Here is a 20,912-nt window from a genome sequence, read left to right as displayed (position 1 = left end):
GTGTCATTTTGGTGCCCCCTGTGGAGAAAGCGGCACATCTCATCTCCTTGCCAATTTGTTTCCAACAAAATCAAAATACTTTTTCCATCTGTGACTAAAAGAGTTCAAAATGAATCTTTAACTTCACCCTGTAAACGTTTTCCCATTCAGCTCACTTAAAAGAAACAGACCATCTTATATCTTACAATCATGAGACGACTCACTGTTTGTGATGTGATTGTTTATTGCAGCAACACAAATGTAAAGTTAAGCAGCTTGTATACAGTTGGAGAAAATGAAAAAGCAGTTACATTAATTTCTTAAACACATTGTTTGTTCATCTGGTGAGAATTTTGAAACACTAACTTTTTCAAACCAATTCCTCCACATCCAGAATCATACAAAAGAAAGATAATGTGTATGCTACATTCTCAGCGAGATGCCAGTAAATTAAATCTAATTCTTCTAACACGTTTTATTGAAGCCCTGCAGATCTGCTCAATCACTCAAACCATGCATGTCTGAATGTTTAATAGATGTTTGCAGAGAGGCTATCAATGTAAAACATTTCATCTCCCGTTTTTCCGCTGGAGGCATGACTGGAAACACAGAATGACCAGAGTCGGCAAATTAGCTCTAGGACCATTCACTGTGTCATTTCTTTTACATCCAACTTAGAATTAATCTTTTCTTTTTACAATTATCGTGTACCTGGTAACGTTTACTGACAATATTGTAGCATTACAGGCTTTTAAACCAGTAACTTATGATTCTAGAAGAAAGCAGGGCGAAGGGAGAAAGAGAACAGAGAAATGACAAAACAAGCCAAATATACATCGTCCCAAACATAAAGTATTGTTCTGTATGTAGCACTCAGCTCTATACTGCAGTCATAACACAAAAAGGCACAAGGAAAATCTTTAAACAAGAAAACATCCCAAAAGAAAGCAGAATTTACGCTCCCACTGACTACATCATTATAAGCAAACCCATTTATTTTGCAGATCGGTGATCTTTAACAGGAAATACTGGACCACACTGCTGTAACCACGGTGGTCGCAAATATGTTTGTAACATATCTAGTATTTTAAGCAACGCCTCCTGTATCAGTCTCGTGTGAAGTGGATAAAAGAAATATCACATTAGAAGCTTTTGATTAAAATGTGACCAACAGAGGAATTGAAAGACACGCAGCTTCTCTGTGTTACTAAGCAGACGGATGGGAAATGCTTTGATAAGAGCTCATGTAAAAACTTGGCACCATCTGAAGAAGCTACAGCGAAGAAAACATCAGAGAAGGCTTCTGAAGATGCAGACAACACGAGCCGTGTGTAGCAATGTATCCTATATACAGACATTATGGGAAACACTGTCCCCGATAATAAAAAACATCCACCCCTACAGTGAAATATGGAGGGCACTGCCTCCGATACAGACACACACTGGTAGAATAAAAACTACCTTCTTCTTCTTGCACATTATGGAAGACACTGCTCCCGATAATGATGGGACGAGACGTGTACATGCACCGAGGACCTGTACTGACACAGAGAGGGGGGGCCAATCCAGTGTCAGTAAGAAGGAACAGAAATCACCTCAGAGTTGTGCAGTTTGAAGAGAAGTTCCTGAAGGCTGTGTGTTCAGTACGGCCGTCGGTCCACATGTACACTTCTGTTAGCAGATGCTGCTTTTGTCATTTCGACAGTATAACTGTCATAATTATGGAAGGCACTGCTCCCGATAATTATACATCGTTTTTTTTTTTATAAAAGGCGATAAAAAAACTATTTATAGTGAACCCTGCCACTGATAAATAAATAACACAATAAATAGACGTACGGTTTCAGTTTCAGTGCCATATGGTTGGAGACCTTCTCTCTTGATTTTGTAAAAAGGCCTACAGAGGTTTGCTCTTAATGTCAGGAGGTGGACCATTCAGATTAATCTCTATTTCAGGTTATTCGTTTCATTACATGTAACAGCTGTTGATTGTCCAAAACGTTGCTCGAACAAATTCTTGGCCTGTCCTCTCCTTTAACGTCCTTTAACGAGTAGCAGACTTCAGCACAGTATGACATTTTTTAGCTACCAACACAAACGGGCTCAGGTTTGAACGTGAGGCTCCAGCAGCAGCAGCGGAGAAACCAGCAGTTTTGATCTGTGAGAGCTGTGGTAGACATGATCAATGGTTTTGATTCTTATAACCTACCAGCATGTTGAGATTTGTTCTTCTCTGAGCTGGCAAACACAGCCTTTCCTGAGATCACGGTCTGATGATACTGTGCTGTAAAAACAGATCACTTTCACTACATTCAACTCGCTCTGTTTGAGTTGCACCGCCACCTTTTGAATGGCTGTTTCAGGTAGTTGTTACTAGCACCAACGTATTTAAAATGCCACGTTTTGAAAAACGATATTACATGAAATGAAGTTAGAAGAATGATAGAATTTTTTCTTTCTAAAGAAGGTAAAACAGAGGATGACCTACTATTATTGATATTGGTTCAGCGGGGAAAATGAGTATAATCTATTCTAAATGTTTGGCGTTGTGGAGTAGGCAGCTGAGATGATCAAATAGAAATATTGGCTGTGATGATTCTAACATTTAAAAAAGTTTCCACCTTTAAATTTACTCAATAACCTTAAGTTCAATTTGAAATATGTGCCGCTGTGACAGTCGTTGAATCATCACAGCCGATTGGTTTTCACACTGTCAGTTTTGAAGAGAGGACCAAACCATAGAGAAGGAAGGAGAGGGAGGAAACTTTTTCTTCTTTTTTTTTTTTTTTAGATTTCGTTATCCAAAGACCAAATGTTTGCTGCTAGTGAGTCGGCGCAGCCCTGAATGGTCCAGGTGGCCAGGGCGAACTGGTTGCGGAAAGCATCGGCATCTGCATCAGGGTTGTCGGCACGGAGGGCGTCGAGGTGGTTGATCAGACCCTTGAGAGTGTGAGCACCCGAACCCAGCAGGATGTGGCGGAAAGGATTGTCACTGGGAGACACATAGGGGGACAGGAAGCTCCTCTCCACCTTCAGAAACAAGAGAAGATGAGATGAAGGAAGATTTCTCAAAAGGTCACTGATATATGTCCTGCTTTGATGATTACGGTTGAACATCTGTGTCAGCCGATATCGGCCATGTTTACAGACAATAATGTGGCGCCACCTGTCAATAGCCAATTTAAATCTGTTGTGTCAGGTCAATTAAATGCTGGCAAGCTGGTAAACCTAACTGCTGATTCAAAGGTGAGGTTTTTTATTTGGAAGAAGGAGCCACCTGTTGGACAAACTCTGATTTGTTTTTATGATCAAATTTAAAAGAAAATGGAGGCAGTCTTATATTTAGATACATCAAATCTCATTGGCTCATCTGAAAAACACAAAAAGGGCATTTTTTTAAAAACATTCTGTCAATGTTTATGTTTTTTTTTAAGTACAGCTTCAGTAATTTAACAGGCCCCTTTAAGGACCCTGGTTTCTTATCTAATTATAAACCTTCTCTGTACTGCTTTATATGCCAGACTAAAACAAATCTTAAAAGTCAGATCTGACTGTTTTGTTTAAAATTCAATCTTGTTGTGTTTCTGTAGACTGGACTGACAGCACAGAACCTTACACGCTACAGTATAGTCTCAGCAGTGCAAGGAAGTTAATGACACCACCTTTTTCCACATTCACGTCAAACCATTTGTTTTAAAGCAGGAAGAAAAATATAATATGGACGCGTGCTTGTTAAAAAGCCCAAATGTTCCAAAGTAAGACACTACTATATTCCTTTTGCATCTGAAAAGGGTCTCAGTCATTTCAACTGTTTGGATACTTTCAAAAAGATAACGGATGAAGTAGTCTTACAGCCATGATGCGATCGTTAATGATGCGGCACATCTCGATGTCATCAAGGTTGCTGTTCTGGATGTCTGTCATCAGGTCATCAGAGGCGCGGCCGTACGAGCCCGAGGCCGAGCTCAACCACTGCACCGTCAGGGCCTTGGGCAGCTTCTGGGGCTGATTCTGAAAACACACAAACACAGCAGTGATTTAGTGCTCTGAATAACAAGCGGAACGGACGTACATCTTCAGGGAACATTTAGGTTCTTAATTAAAAACAGTTAGATAAAATACTGTGAATTCAAATGACGCATTGGCTTCTGGAAGAGTGTGAATCAACAAGAAGGTAACGCAGGCATTGTAGACAAACTGAGGCTCCTATCCTTCACACACAAAAACAAACACACTCACCCTTCGCACAGACATGATTTTCCCGTTGATCTGAGCCACCTGAACCTTGATAATCTTGTTGTACTTCTTCAGGTCGAACCGCAGCAGATGATCATGCACCAGCCTCAGCACCATGTGGCCGGCGAAACGGGTGGCTACTTCAGCGAGCTCAGGAACCTTGCCGGCCACGGCAGTGTTCAGATTGTCCTGGGTGTCCAGCGCTGTGCCAAAGAACGAGTAGCGCTGAGAGCGAACAGAGACAAACAATTAGATAACATAAGTCACAAGATGGCTAAAGGTTTGTTGATTTAACATGTGCAGCGGGTGACTTACATTTCTATCTGAGTTGAACCTGAATGAAAGCGAGGGAATGCCAGAAAAGGCGACAAATGGATACGCAGCATCGTTCATCTGAAGAGGCTGCAGCCTGGAGAATAAAAACATGAAGAATTCTGCTTTAGCTGTGATTTCTTTTAATGCTAGTAAATATTTAGGAGAAGAAGAGTGGAAGTAGAAACTCATGAACATTTTTCAAATTAGCTTAATAAAAAAAAAATGGAGAAATTATGAATTAACTCAACCTTTTCTTTTTTTTTTTTTTTAAATAGCAGATTTGCTTCCCCTAGCCACCACTTGTTTGAGCTGTGACACATAACACATTACATAAGCAGACACGTGTGTATGTTTGCACTGGCACCATGAGTTGTGTGAGAGAAAAACAAGAAATAGGGAACTGGACTTTAGAGACTGTAGCTTCAGTTTTTGGCCCAAACACAGCCCTGTTCACAAGAGTCTGTATGGATGAAGTTAAGAACGTTACCTAACCAATTGCTGTCACATGCAAACACAGGCAGATATGGCAAATTCAGACCAAATGATGGGGGAAAGGGAGAAAGCTCAGATTTTGAGTCATCACAGTAGAGGGAGAAAGAAGCTGAAGCTACACTAAACATGCTACAAACTCGTAGTATTCAAACACGTGACTAATCTGGTACAAAAATCTCCCACCATGTGGCGGAAAGCGCCTCTCAGATTAACTCAAACGAGTAATCAGCCATCATTTGATGATTGGCAGGCGTTACTCTCAGACTCTGGCTAATAGTGAGACGGTGGTTCTAATGGTGATGTATAAACACTGATGGACACTGAGGGTGTGACTGGACGAACAGCGTGCTCAGACTTACACATTTGCTTCCAGGTTGCTCCTTGCAAATTGAGCATAAAGAGACTTCGAGTCTCGGAAGTTCACCTGAGGACAAGACAGATGTATGAGTACATTTTATCTTCACTTTCACAAACGGATTAAAGACTTGAACAAATGAAAAATAACGGGGGCTTCTCCTAAATGTGCTTCAATGACTGTTGAACTTCAACGACTTTTTCGGCAGGATAAGTTATAAAAACGTTAAAATCTAGGGCATCAAAGCACAATTTATTTAACTATCTTGATGAAAAAACGGGTCACGGAAATCCCTCCAGCTTTTGTCTTACCTCACTCATAGTGCTCTCGATCAGACTGTGCATCAAAGGGCTTGCTGCTACTTTAAATCCATCTTGGCCTGCAAAGGAAGACACATTCAGCCGTTGTGAACCATGTTTTGAAAATTTAACAGCTTAATCTGAAGTTAGAAGGTGTCTGAAGTCAGTACCTGTTACAACAGCATCCAGGTTGATGTAGGCAAAGGCTTTCAAGCTCAGAGAAGAGAGATAACCCTGCATAAACAAAACACTGTTAGAACAATTCTAACACAGAAAAGTGGCGTCACCGCATGGACAAGGGGGGAAAAAACTCATTTGGGAAAACTAGAAGTAGCAGTTCTTACCTCCAACCACTCGGTGGCACCAACGTTCCCATATTCCCCAGCCGTCCAGCTCACGAACACAATACTTCTCCTTGGTTTGAATCCATCTGTGACCAGAAACCAAATTAACATTAACTGAGCTGCTCCATAATGTTAAGGAGGATCTGACATGAAGGGTAAATAACAATCTAGCACTAGAACACTTAAAGAGAGCTGCTGAAGCTTACCGTTCTTCACCATGTCTGAAATGGAACGTGCCAGCTCAACAAGGACACTGGTGCCAACGGTGGACGCAGCAAAACCTGGACCCCATGCGTCTCTCTGGGCACCAATAACCACATATCGGTCTACAGTGTTAAAGAGAACGAGATGGTTAGTAGACAATCATCACTTATTTGTCGTCTATATGAAATAAACTTCTGATTGTACCTGGATCCACAAAGCCTTTTATGACCCCAAAGACATTGCTTATCTTCTTCTCTGTAAGAACGTTGCCGACATCCACCTTAATTATATCTCCTTCCCCTCCCAGTTTGCCGAACAACCCCCATCCATTGGGCACGTTATCACCCCCCAGCTCTCTGTGGAACGTACACGATATACATTAATGATGCAAGCAAAGGAATATCTGGTATAGATAAAAGCCCTGAACGCATTACTATAATTTCAGGTATAATGTTTCAGGTGGTCCAAAGCATGTTTGAGCCTTACTTCAAAATGCCATCAGCCATGCTGGTTGGGATGGTTTGAGCCAAGATTTTTGGAAGGCCTGAAGACTGGACAGGTGGAAACTGGGTGTGGTTGAAGGAGGGGAAGCCTGGGGTGTAGGGATCACCTGAACCCATGTGGACCTGTGAGACATTCAGGGAAGACGGATGGATGGAAAGACAAAAGTTTAAACAAGTTTGTCCAGCAATCATTGCGCTTATGAAATCCTCGAGTTTTACTATCAAGCTTCTGAAATTAAAATTAGAAGAAAAATACATGAAAATAGACTACTGACATTTTGCTTAAAACATTACAGGCTCAGCTTAGCTGCTTAGAAGATTTATTTACTTTAAAGCTGACAGAAATACAGATACATTTCACATTCATCAGAGCATGTGTTGCTGTATCTGCTTCCTCTTTCAATTAACTTTACAATGTGTGCCAAACATATTTGCTACCTTATTAGTGCAATACTAACACTACTTATAGAAAAACTAGTCACTGTTGAATGCGGAAACAGTTCATCAATATTAGAAATTATGAGATACATTTAATGTACAGTAGAAATGCTGAACGTGATTGAAGTGTGAAGGAAACTGATTGTTTTGTGTATGTGTGTCCACCACCACTAATCGGCTCATCTCAATCAGTGTTGACCGTGTTTTCCAACTTAAACCTGGTGATGGTAACAGCTGTTTCTAATACATTTTTGTCAGTGTGCCAAGCTTGTTACTGCTATCAACAAACAAATCGCATTAGAGCACCATAAGACTCTGATGAAGCAATGATGTCGGGGCAGCACAATACTTAAGCGCTCACATTGGGTGCCCTCCAGAAATGTTTTGTCAACATTTTATTTTAAGTCTACTGAGCAGTTGATCAAGTTTGTGTTAGGCATCTTCTGGAGGAATTTAAATTATCTTTCTTTGATAACCCTTCTTAGAAAAGAAACATATGAATGCCTCTTCTCATTGAAAAAGATTGGAAGAAAAAAACGCTAGGTGGACAAGGGGCATTATATAAGCAGTTTCATCCTCCAGCATTATACACCTGTTCACACTCACATGTCCAAACAGAGGGGTGTTCCCTTCCTTTAAGTAACTTGAGGGGTCTGGGTAGATCAACACAGCAGAGGCATTCATCTTGGCAGCATTGGCCACCTGTGTACACAAAGGAGTTAAGGTAAAGAAGGGGACATGAACAAAAAATCTGTCCGACTGCATGTCTTGATAAAAATCACCCACCTTTTCAGCCAAGCTGATCCTACCGGCCCTGATCAGCATGACCCTGCCGTTCATGTTGATGCTTTTGTCCTGCAGTATTTTGAAGTCACTTTCCTGCCCGTAATACGCATACAATACGGCACCCTAGGCAAGAAATGTATAACATTAAGCTCACTTAATTTATTTGTATTACATATTTTAAATGTGCTGTTCTTAATTAGGCTTTTTAGATAACTTACTGTTGCTGTTCCAGTGGCACTGTAGGATAGAAATCCTTCCAGTTTCTGAGCTGTCCCGTTCTTGAAAATAAAACTATTGAAGCCAGAAGCCGGACGGTCCTGAACCTTCACAAAGTGCTCATCAGTCCAGGTTTTCATGCCGTACTCATGAAACTTGGTCAGCACCTTGTTTCCCAAAACCTCGTCACCTTGAGAGCCAGCCCGGTGGGAGGTACTGGAAAACTCACTGGAATAGCAGGAAATCAAAATCAGATAAATTGAGAAGAAAGGCACAAATAAGAAAACAGTGAATCACTTTCTGAAAATGAAACGCAGAGCTGACACTAAGTGATAGGACACTCTACAGGTAGTCGGAGATAGGGGTGGGACAAAATATCAATACAGCCTCTTGTGACACAATTATCGACTCGCTGATGCCGAATATCCAAATTTTAATTAGATAAAAAATATATGACACTCTAAACAGATTTCCCTTTCAATTTGACTCGCTGTGTCACTCTTCGTGACTACTCAGGGTGGTGCTTATAGCATTTGCGAGTGTAACATGAACAGAAGTTAACTGGACAAAGAAGAAGTCGACAGCAGCATCATGTCAGACAGCATTAAAAGGAAGTGAATCTGAAACCTAATTGCAGTGAATAAATTCTTGAATCCTCCACTTCCTCCTTTTAAGGGACTTTTGTATTCTTCAGTTAATAAGATGTATCATTAAATGGTTGTCTTGGAAAGTATCAATTAATCACAAAATTGCTGCATCATCTCGTATCACACCACACTGTATCGTTTCCCCCCCAGTTTGAGAAGTCAATATATTAACCTGAAAACAGGCTCAAATTTGGCTGGGGAAACTTTCTGTGCAAGGAGCTTTTTCACATTGTCCCAGTCCATGAGGGGGGCCGCACCGGTCTCAGGGACAACAACTTTGTCAAAAGAGAGGACAGAGGCTGCACAGATGGGGGCCACATCCTTCTTCCGATGAACCAAGAAGCCAATCAAGTACCCTGGAAGTATCAGTGATATCAAATGAGGAACAATCAGAGAAAGACAAGAAAGATTGCATTGAGTCAGCACTATAATATGCCATAACTGCACAATTTGAATCTGTTGTACAAGCCGAGAAACAAAACCTAACTTTTAGATGTAAAAGCTAGCTTTAGCCTCTCTATGTTGCTCAAAGGGGAGACACAATAATACCAGAGCTATTATTTCAGATGATAAAAGCAGATTTCTTTCTAAAACTCAGAACATATCCCTCATATTTCAGATTTATCCTGATTGAATTGTGAACATTCAGGTACGTCTCCATCAGCATGTTTGGGAAAGACAAATCAATAAATAATAAAGAAGTGGTGGCCCTTAGATTGATCCTTGAGGAACTCCACACATTATTATAAGTTATGAACACTCAAATTATCTTAGCTTATCCATCAACATCTCCCTCTTACCGATGATGAAAATGAGGAGGGTGCCAGCTGCCATAAAGCAGAGGTTCTTGGGGGTGCGTCTGAGTTTATTAGCATCGAAGGGTTTGCGGTTGGAGTTGTGATTGAGGTGTTCTCCCACACCATTTCCCCCGACCTCCTCATCCATATCCGACGACAGCTTCATCTCCACCTGGCTGTTATCACCTTCCATGTTCTGGGTCAAGTTGAAACGGGTGTAGGAGTGCGGCTCCCCGTTAAACTGTAATGACAGCCCAGGGAAAATGATTTTTTTTTATTGAGTCAAGATTTTTCAAGGGGTTTTTGTAAAGTTCTGAAGTAAATCAAATGTAATCCTTAAATAAAAGCAATGTAGTTTTTGTACCACTCAAAGCATAACTGAAAGTTAATATAGGTTTTTAAATTTTATTCATACTTATTTGATAAGTGATAAAAAGGTCACCGTCACGGTTGCTTTGAAGTAGAAAACCATATACAGAATGCTTTGTTCTTGGAGCTTTAGTTTACCCAGAGACTTCGCTTGCCACCTAGGAAATATCCTCAGAACTTGTGGATGTCACCCACAGTAAGAAAGCTTGGCATCAGCTTTTTAACAGTTGGGATTGCATGTTTTATTGTAGTAAATTAATCCTGCAGAAAGTGTGGTTTATGTGAGGTCTAATATTGGGTAAGAGCTTAGTTTCTCTTCCATTATCAACAATCCTTCTTGATCACTCATATTCTTTAAACAAATTATAATGTAACCTTCTCCTTTGTGAGTTTAGTTTGCTCAAGTGATTACAAGATTTTTAACATGACAAGCTATCTAGAAAAACACAACCACATCATGTGCACATATGACTTAAATCTTTTAATTTCAATTAACCTTTAATTAATCATCTTTAAATTAATATGAATTTAGCATTTTAAAAATAAACTTAAAAATCTTTTATGTCTTTTAAAAAGATCATAACAGAATTAACTTACATTAGTTGATTCCCAAAAGTACACAGAAGGATGTTGAACGATGACTAAAAATCAACACTAAGCAGTAGACCTAACAAGAGGATCTGTCAAAAAGAAAATGACTGAGTACTTCCTGTTTTGACTTTCGGAATTGTCTTGTGGGGGAGGGATGAAGTAAAACAACAGATATGAAGTTTTAATAAAATTTCATTATCCTTTGAAAAATAAGTAGTTCAAAATTGTTTAAATTAAGTGGAAGTCAGTCTCCTTAAACTTTCTGGTATAGATGGCAGAAAGTAATGGCAATAAGCTAATTCTGTTTACACCTCTACATCAGTGGATCTCATTTATTGCAGGGATTATTTTGGATTATTTTATTATTATTAGCTAGATTGTATTTACTGAGTTGAGTTACGGTAATTTAACAGCAATCATTAGCTCTTAGATTAGCATTAGTGGGATAAATTGATCATTTAAATCATGAAGACTTGATATATACCGTACTTTATTTCTTGTTGTTGTGCACACTTCCCCCAAGATTAATTAAGTATTTGATTCTGATAAATGAAATGTCCGTAGCTTGCTCCTAATGAGTTATTGCTAATCATGTATTAAAGATATAATATCAATAACAAGTATAAGTCCCGATGCTGGTTATAGACCTTTTATTAAGTAAATGTAACTGGTGTAGATGTTGCCTAATGCAGTGATAAGAAAATAAACATGGGCAAATCTTTCTAAAGATGAACTCAGAGCACTAAAATTACAAAGTAATAAGTATTTGTTACACAAGATTCAAATAAGAAAATCATTCATTATGTTCAAATAATACTCATTTCTGAAACACATTAAGTCTTACTGTAAGACAAGGCTTGTTATTACAGGATTTAAGGCTGTATTACAAGGCAGACAAAACACTCACAATTTTGGTAATCGTTGATCTTGCCTGATCCATCGCTGCTTCACAGGAGTCTAAAAAGGGAAACAAACAAGACAAATATTTGAGTGAAGATTCAGGGCTTAAGGTTAATTGTCGTCTACATCTTGCTTTCATATGTAATGTTTTAAAGATAACCTCAGGCTCCACCCAAACTCATCTCTGGTTAGAAATAAAGATAAATAAGATTAATCCCCTGTAGTCCTGGTGGCTATAAATAACTTACATCTTTTAAAACAGCACCTTTCAAGTCCACAACTGGATGAGAGCTTTATACTCAAAGACAAATTTAGAGTATAATACACTAAGTTTTCTTGGCTGTGTTTACAATGCATTACTGTTTCATTTCTGAGAATAATGGGGTGTCCAAAGAACACGTCCCACCTCTTGTTCAAACATCCATGGGGTTTCCTTTGCTTCTAACTAGAAAGGCAGCACTGTTTCTCAGCACAAAAGACCAGTGTCCAGTACAGGTCAACACAGACTCCATGCCTCCATGTGAACACCATTGCCAGAGGAAAACCATAACAGAATAACTTGCTTCCCACTAGCATTGAATCAAAAGACAAGCCAAACAAAGCAGGTTTCAATTGAACACTGCAACAGGAACTGAAATTCAAGTCTTGTGTATATTTTCTTAAATATTCGAATGAAAAACCTGTGTAAAAAGGAGACAGGCAACACGGCATGTGATCATCCTCAGGAGAGAGGTCTGCACTGTAAGGTGCATCCACTATATGAAAGGTCAGACAGGTCTTCAAACTCTGACTTTATATTTTAGAACTAATATGGATCATTCATACCAACATTCTTTACCAAACTGTTCTTTAACATATTTTATATAATAAATGCACATAAAAAATGAAAGACACATTTTTCCAGTGTAATATTTCTGACCACTCAGCAAGTTTTGTGTTGATTCGCCGTTATTTGACACTTGGTCAATGCATTGTCCTCTGCTGCAGATTTTGAACGTTGGCTGATGATTGACTTTGAGAAACATCGGTCATGAGTCTGTGAATCCAATTGACTATTTAGGATGATTTATAATATTATCCAATAGCATGTATACAATATTAACAAACATCCACCCATCAGCAAATAATGTGGCAGTGCCAGTAGTCAATGTTCATATGTTGCATCAAATCAATGTAATGCTGGCAAGCTTGTATACATAACTGCTGATTCAGAGAAGAGGATTTCTATAAGGCAGAGGAAGTCACATGTTAAACAAACTCTGATTTGTTGCCATGGCCAAACATGAAACAACGTAATATTTTTATTCCAGGCCCTCAATGCTGATCAAATGTTGTGTGTAAGCTTTAATGCTGCCACCCACCACTTAGCTCCGGATAATGTCTGATTCCATACTGCCATATTGCTCTACTACCCGGATGTAAACTATAGCATAGGAGACGGATAGCATCTCGTAGCTGGGTGGCTGGCAGGTTTTGATCTAGAAAATGGATATAAAGTTGTATGAAGGCTCTGTCATATTAAACTGACATATATAACCATCTGACCAGAGCCATGTAATGCGTAATAACTAGCTCTAGTAGAGGATATAATGCTACCAGTGCTAGCACTGCTAGCCACACTCACCAACCAAATTTGACATTGTTTACCCGTAGACTATGTAATCCTGTGTTTAGCCGTGTTCGATAAATAATGCTCAATTTTGAATGGATAATCAACTGGAAAATTAGTCTTTAGGAACATTTCTAGTTTTGATCTTCATCTGGCTTGCCACATTCATATTTTATGTACAATCCAATATTGAACAATGTATGGTAATCATCAGACAGTTTTTCTACTGCCCTACTGAAAATGTACTTTTTAAAGAGGTTTGCCTCACAGCTCTGTGACTATTCTATTTCATTGAAATTTCCTCCTTTGAGATGTATCTAAATGAACATCTTGTCGACAAAAATAACACTCCAATCACTTCCTTGTTCAGGACAAAAGCATAATGGCGTGCACGTGTGTTGTTTTTGTTCATATGTTGCTCATACTAAGAGATCCTCACAATAGAATTAGTACAACGTTGCACAATGTATCAACAACAAAGCACACCAGATAACAATGTACCTGTAGAAAAACACATATGGAGTGGAGAAAGACTGTTTTAAAGTTACCACGGTATCATTCATTTTAGAAAATCACGAAGCTTTATCACAGAATCCTGCCATCTGTCTTGTCTCCATGTCTTTGCATTTATAGATTATGCTGATAGTTGAATGTTAGAGTGTGAAAGTCTCGCAAAAACACACCCACAAAGAGCTGGCCATATTTTTCACTCACATTTCTACCTTACACTGAACAATATTTGGTGCCCTATGCAAAACACATTGTAAGTGAATCAACCCTTGTTATAATCTGGTAAGCCAAAAGGACTGACTTTGAGTGCTTTCCTATTCTATCAAAGGAGAACAGACAAAACACCCCCAAAACAAGCCTGGTCTTATCTACAACTTGTGTGTGAGAAGTACTGGTATATGTCATCAGGGGTTAAGCCGTCTTCACTGAACGAACTTTGGACTGAATTGAACACTGCTATGTTGACTGAAGGCTCAATCATAAACCACATACTCCAAAAATTGTAAAATCACACTGCAATTTTTCAATGTATCCAGAGGCTATTTTTTCAGTGTTAACGGGGAGTGATAAAAGGGGACAGAAAGAAACCTTGAACTTAAAATAAAGGACAAAAAGATGCTCAGCTTGTCCTGATAGATCATAAAAGCTTATAACTGAAGGGTCAATTCACAAGCTCCAAACTGGACATTGCGTGAGGAGAGCTGGTTTGGGAGAAAGCCAAGGGGACACTAACGATCGGGCTGGCAGGCCTGTCTGCTCTAATTTGAAGCACCAAAGCATGGCCTTGCTAAACCCCTACATCAGGCTCCAAGACAGCCTACGTAAAAAGCCTAACCTTTAACTCAAAGTGCATTTCAATACGGCAAATGAGGGTGCATACATGCTGCGCGAAGGTCATCACATATCTTAGTAGTTAGTAAACATGCTGGCTATTCTGGGTGCAATGAAGAGAGGCTAACTTTAGAACATGGCCTGGCCTTGAACAGCCCCATTGGCCCCCCCAAGAAAACGCTGTACATCAGAACGCAATTTCAAACAAGAGAAGAACTTTTGCAGCCTCACTTCTTTTTCAAACTTAACCAGAAGACAGTTTAGAAATACCAATTTTAAATTGCTATCAAAGAAGCTTAAGATGCTTTGTAAAGCTAATTGCTCTCTAACGTGGCCCAGCTATGTCTATAATCTTGCATACCAAAAATACCAAGCCCAGGCTTAATACTTTAATCAGATTAGCTACTTTTTTCAGTTGAAGACCTATGGATATAAGCTAAATAAAAGAGAAGAATTCTGTTAAGGAGTGACAGAATGTGCTTTAAGTCCTTGAATGCAGCCACTTGCTTGTTGCAGTATCTGACAGTAAGAGACACAACTTGTATCTCTGAATTACTTTCAAACACGTGTGTGGGAGAGATAGTAAGAGCAAAACTGGTTCACACCCTTCTGGGAACTGAACTGAACTAGTAGCTGTGGTCTGTCAGACTCGCTCAACTCGTTATGACCTGTTCTCTCGACTTTAATAGAGGTTGATGTTGGATAGAGTTCAATGGCATTCAAAGAAAGGAGCAATGTGAAACAGCAGCACCTGTTTTTTTCTCCTCTGTTGTAGGGTTGCTCAATTAACTGCAGAGTCTGAATTTATCACAACAAATAAAGGAAATTATTTTATGTAAAATCAGAAATGCCTGGATATAATGACTATGCCTTCACACAATGTAGGGGATGAAGATGAAGCTCTCCTGAGCTATCAGATACCTTGGGATTTATTTGGGGACAATTTAGTGGTGAAACAAATATGTTGCCCGGATTAATTTTGGATTCAGGAGAAACACAGATATAGTGTAAAACATGAAGAACAGCAGATAGACATAGAACAGTTAGCTATAGGTTATTATGCATTCTTTAATTTCAGTTATATATCGCACTTCATATCATTATCACACCTTAGAACAACGCCATTGCACATTTTTTTCTCATATCAAGCAGGCTTACTCTAATGCAGACCAATGAGACAAGAACTTACAAGACTGCAAATGGCATGAAAAAGATCTGATATGCTTCATAATCAAGTGTGAGTTTAGTTCACATCAAAGGCTGCACAGCACTGCAGACAGATTAAATATCCCTGTCAGTGTTGAAATATGCGGTTTCCAGGTAAAGGGGGAAGCATGTTGCAACAGCAGCTTCCTCATCATTTTCTTAATGATAAACAATCCCTTTACAGGAGAAAGAAGTGATTGCTCCATAAAGTTACTGGAGCTGTCAGTTGTGGCAAGAAGACTAGTGTTGTGACATTACCACAGTGCTTCTGTGAACCCGGCTGAGGGTTACTGAAGAAGCATAAAGCTGGAGGTGAACCCCTTCTCTCTTTAATAGAATACCTGAATCAATCACTCATTCACTAAATTAGCCTATTGAGTTTACAGGACAGGTGCAGCTCTCCATGCATTTTAAACTGCTGACATGCTCTGCTTTATATTTACTCCAAAAACATTACATCACAGTACTAGTTTGTGACCCTTAAGTGCATCCTGATAACTGTCATCTTGGTGCTTAAGACTTTTAAGTTATTTGTGTTAAGGGTGATCTCAATGCTACACAGCATGTTTGTGCTTGTGCAAAATACAACGTTCAAAAAGACAAACTGCCAACTTATCTAGTTATGCAGCAGCTCAATTCATGCCAGATTAATCCTTTATCACAGATCATAAAATGGTGTGAACTCAATTTATTGGATGCACTTATAATTATAATAACCGCCAATAATTTCAAGACATGCCGGTAAACCCCTAGAGCCCTAAGGTCTTCCCGAAGCCACACAATTACATGCTAAATAGTTAAGAGACAATTCAACCAGTTGCTCATTCCTTACAGAAATCATGCACAATGCACCAGGGGAAAAAAGACATTTAAGGACAGTAGCAAAGTTTATCATGTGCAGACCCCGAAGGGATGAGGTTTAATTAAATCATTTGAAGAAAATGCAGTAGTTGAAAAAAGGTGCCGAGAAATCCAATCTATAACACGAGGTATATTGCTTTTTTTAATACATACTAAATTTTAATTGCAGTGGCTTTCACTCCTGTACTGAGGATTGCTAATCAAACTCTTTTAAAATGATCAGCAAAGTTGTTTGCATAATCTTTTAGAGCAAAGGATATGCATCCGCTCAAACAAGATACTTCATTAACCCACGCTTCACAAGCTCCAATGTAATGTGCAGTGCACCCAATTCACCAAACAGGTCAGTGAACTATCGAAGTTAGAGTACAAATACACCCTTGGAAAGACAGACAATTATACTACTTACCACAGTTAAATATGGATACTTTATAAGCAAAACATTCTCTCAAATATTCTTGTCTGAACCAAAATTTAAGAGAAAAAGAGTCACAAGGAAAAGAGAAGAAAATAACACTTTACAACAATTAGACTACAACCACTGTATCAGAATCATGCAAGAGAACTTTTTCAGTGCAATGTTATCCTAAATAAAAAAGAGGAAATTGGGACAAATAGAAACAGATCTAGGAAACATTAATATGGGAGACTAAAGAGATGTGGGAGACAAAATAAAAAAAAATATGGCGAGAGAAGGAGAAAATACAAGGGGGGGAGGGGGGCAACAGAGGAGAGGGGAGAGGGAGAGGGGTCAGGGTTGGGTAGGAGTCATTGTGCAGTGGCTTATCATGTGAGAGTCACATTGGGGCAAAGCTCTGACTAGTTTATGGGAAAAATGAAGCAGGACGGCGATGCAGGCAAATCCCTTTTATTAGGCTTGCACAAGAAATCTTAAAACAGCCAGAATTTAATTAAAATGAATTACAGACATGAGCAGCAGCAGTTGTGCTGCATGCAGATGAAACATTGACCGCCTGTCCTCTTTCTTCAGGCAGTTTTTATTTTATTTCTTTATTACCATAATGTGGACGCTGGAGGTTACTGTTACAGTATGCCCTACATGTTACCTAGGGGTCCCACCAGGTGGCATCATGTGTCTGCATGCATTGGATGCAAATGATGACCACAATTTAGGAAGTGAAAGAGTAATAATTAAGACTAATACTACTGTAAACGTTGCAAAAACTTCAGGTGAATCCCTTCTCCACAACACCAGACTTAATAACACGTTCAAACTAATTTTCTGTGTATCTGAATATGCAATGAGAGAGAATTGTCAAAATGCTCTTTTCAAAAGGGGAAAACAAGCTTCAGCCAACAGTTAAGACTTGTCAAATTCACCTGCTGCCAGTCCAAGATGTGTGTTGTATGTCATACTTGAGACTTACACACAATAGCTCCTTAGTTACAACTAAAAAAACATCCAAATCCAGTTGCTTCCCTACCATATGTTGGTACAACATCTCTGAGAGGCTTTTGGAGCAACTAAATATGTATCAAAAATGTGTAAATGCAGCTTGGGTTTAAAAAAAAGAAGAAGCAGTTTAGCCTTGAGTTCATAGTTGTGTGAATATTATTGTAGTAGAGATAGCTTATCTTTGCAGCAGCCTTATTGCTCTCTGTCAAGGTCAGTAAACAGGGACAGTGTCATGTCTACCTACTGACACGGTTACCCCTGAGCAGGAGGGTCATTCAAGGAAGCTAGCTGTATTTAACGACAGCACAGCGCCGATTACAGAGCTCAAAAAGAGCTGCCGGACGTGACTACAGGCTCTCCTCATTATGGCGTCCTTGTTGCATTGGCAACTTGACAGCTAACACTGTGACTACAGATTCATATCTGCGCTATAATGAAGCAGTATGTGCCTTAACAAGTGACAGGTGGAGTAGACTCCCTTTCTGCAGGCAGCTGTGGTGTGCTTTGTTGAACATGCTAGGACACGTTAGCATTAAAATAATTAAGATGACAAAAATTAAAAAGTTGGTTCCAAGAGTCCATACAATGAAACAATACAACATTAAGCATTTATTGATACATTTCATGATAAAAAAGAGGGATTATAAAGTTCTATATTCACAGCCCGAGACTCGTAGTAAATGCTTTATGATGATGTTAAAGCTACATTAAGATTAATTTCTTACAGCTTACAATGAACTATGTTAGCTAGTTGTTTATTACGGTTAAAGCTCTCACCTTCTCTTTAAAACAGCTCAAACTCACTGTCGTCTTCTGTGACAGCTCTTAACACGAGGTTCCGCTCCTCCTGGTTGCTTTCTGCTGCTTACCTGCTCTCTTTCAGCCGGCGTCCTTGACCATGCTGCTTAGAGTCTTATCTATGGGACTACGAGAGGGGGGGGGGCTGGAGACGTCACTTCCCTTCCCGTTTTTCTCGCGCTAAAATCAACCATCGCGAGATGCTGATCTGTTCTGCAGAATAGCATAAAGAGCCTTTTTAGGTCATTAGACATTTTGATTATATTAAAAATTATTATATTATATCATATTCGATTATACAACTCTACAACGAAATTAGAAACGCTTCAACTTATTAAAGTGCACAAACATACACATTGTAAAACATTATAATGGGAAATTCTGTACTAGCATACAACAGAATATAGCCTAGGTTATCACACATAAAAACATCCACAAACAACAAAAAAGACAAAAAAACTAATGGACAATGGTGAAAGTCTGGTTCTGGGACGATGGCATGTGTATGAATCAAAAAACTTTCTTATTCCTGGCTAGAAATTATTGTAAATAATAGTAAATAGTAAATAAAAAAGTAAAACTATAGAAAAAAATAGAAGCACACCTTGGTTTTTGAAAGGAAGAAACTCATGATACCTTTGTCATGGATAACCTCATATAACCCTCAGATTGTCACAGATAAATTGGCGACTTCCTGCCTGTGTTCACTTTGAAATGAGAACAAACCAATACCAGTCTGCACAGTGCTGTTTACTTTTCAGACCTCACAGGTTACAACGAAGTGTGGATTTTTATGTTGCAGCTGTAAAAATATCAGGTCGGAAAGGAAAGGGAGTGCAGTCTAGTCTATTTAGTTTGGTCTAAAGTCTGCTGACTGAGTCAAACATGCTTATTTCTTTTTCCAGTCATCTGGGATCATTTTAGCTCCCTCTTTAAGCATCCAGAGTGAACACTGTATCACTTGTTTAGAATGTTTAGAGACCCTCAGGTGTCTGCAGCTTAAATGACACCAACATTGGTAAATCATTTAGTCAGAATAAATAAGTTTGATTTGCTTTAAAACAGACAGTCAATATTGATGATTCTGTTATTAAATCACCCAATGCTATGACATGGTTGCCCTGTGATTGGACACTTGGGGTAGGCATGACAAATCAGTCGCTATTGGTGGTAAATTATTTGTAACTCTTTGTCAACAAGAGGGTACTTTTTTTTCTTCTTGAAAGCTTGTTTTGCAATCCCATATTTACCATCACTTTTAATTATTGATTTCTGGACCAAAACACCCTCAGTGATGTTTTGTAAGCAAACTCATAACTGCTCTTTTGGGTATCTCGGTTATCCTAGTGATTACATGTTTATGCCAAGCTGCTAGTCGTCTAACTGATATTTTGTGCAAAGCTGTCATTGGGTGGTCTGAGCTCTCACAGCATTTTAACACATTTTACCTCATTTATTATAATTTCTTTGACATTTTAAAGTGACGTGAAAAAGTGGCTTAGGCTAGGATAACTTTCTTTTTACAACCACCTTCAAGATTACCCTCTAAATCTACTTTAAATCTCCTGCTAAACAAAACAGTGGACATGATGGGAATTGATGGTCCTTTACAAAGTGTGGTATCACAGCTCAGGATTTAAAGTTCTGAAAGTTCAACAGCATTTTTAAACCAAGCGGTTGTTGTGGGGTTATACAGTAACGGCCCAAGAATGCAAAGGCACCATGGAGACAGTAGGCAGATTCAATTGTCTCTCTTTTCTTGTTAAATCATTACCTGACACTCTGCTAAGGTCCTGGCTGGTGTTAAGTAACAGGTGATACTGTCTTATTCTGTGTTATTGGGTTCAATTGTTAACTCTCAGCACAGCAAGCTAACACATTTCAGCACTATAATGTACTCATCTCACTGTAATAATAACAGTCCAACTGTGTGAAAACAGTACAGGAAATGTTTCCTCTGAGAAAATAGTAATGATGGAAGGAGGAGCATGTTCTTGACTTGGTTGGACCTTCTTTTTTTTTTTTTTACTTCTTCTAAGAGACACTATACAAAGTGCATGCAGAGACCCAAGAGCCTGCAGCACAAAGAGCTGTTCTGAAATAATGAGGAAACACCTTATGTACCAACATACTTCCCTCTTACTTGTGTAAATGCCTTCTTTGTTCACAAATTCATGTACCATTTCAGTTACTATAACCATTCCCTCTG

General features: G+C 39.0%; 1 protein-coding gene across 2 annotated transcripts; it reads right to left on the bottom strand.

Annotated features, from left to right (window-relative positions):
- Positions 1-205: 205 nt before the first annotated feature.
- LOC109978257 (transferrin receptor protein 1-like) lies at positions 206-18,818 on the bottom strand. Of its 2 annotated transcripts, XM_065953873.1 has the most exons (18): positions 18,683-18,818; positions 11,479-11,528; positions 9,615-9,852; positions 8,987-9,170; positions 8,170-8,395; positions 7,952-8,074; positions 7,772-7,867; positions 6,711-6,850; positions 6,429-6,580; positions 6,227-6,346; positions 6,021-6,106; positions 5,847-5,910; positions 5,689-5,756; positions 5,382-5,446; positions 4,531-4,624; positions 4,219-4,440; positions 3,832-3,990; positions 206-3,009 (listed from the first exon to the last, which is right to left on the bottom strand). In XM_065953873.1, the coding sequence occupies exons 2-18, from the start codon at positions 11,509-11,511 to the stop codon at positions 2,767-2,769; spliced, it is 2,313 nt and encodes a 770-aa protein (XP_065809945.1). In that variant the 5' UTR covers positions 11,512-11,528; positions 18,683-18,818; the 3' UTR covers positions 206-2,766. The 2 variants fall into 2 exon arrangements, with proteins under 2 accessions (XP_065809945.1, XP_065809946.1); XM_065953874.1 differs by lacking the exons at positions 11,479-11,528; positions 18,683-18,818 and adding an exon at positions 10,578-10,664.
- Positions 18,819-20,912: the final 2,094 nt, after the last annotated feature.

Source organism: Labrus bergylta, chromosome 4 (genome assembly GCF_963930695.1).
Source record: "Labrus bergylta chromosome 4, fLabBer1.1, whole genome shotgun sequence".
Classification (NCBI taxonomy): Eukaryota; Metazoa; Chordata; class Actinopteri; order Labriformes; family Labridae; genus Labrus; species Labrus bergylta.
Note: the sequence above shows the minus strand (reverse complement) of the source record. Positions and strands in the feature narration are given on the sequence as shown.

Excerpts from the sequence above, each read along its gene's own strand:
- LOC109978257 (XM_065953873.1), bottom strand. The coding sequence starts at position 11,511 with ATGGATCAGGCAAGATCAACGATTACCAAAATT. Across the intron at positions 5,447-5,688 it reads TCGAGAGCACTATGAGTGAG|GTGAACTTCCGAGACTCGAA; the intron begins GTAAGACAAAAG and ends TCTTGTCCTCAG. Across the intron at positions 3,991-4,218 it reads AAATCATGTCTGTGCGAAGG|AATCAGCCCCAGAAGCTGCC; the intron begins GTGAGTGTGTTT and ends GTGTGTTTTCAG.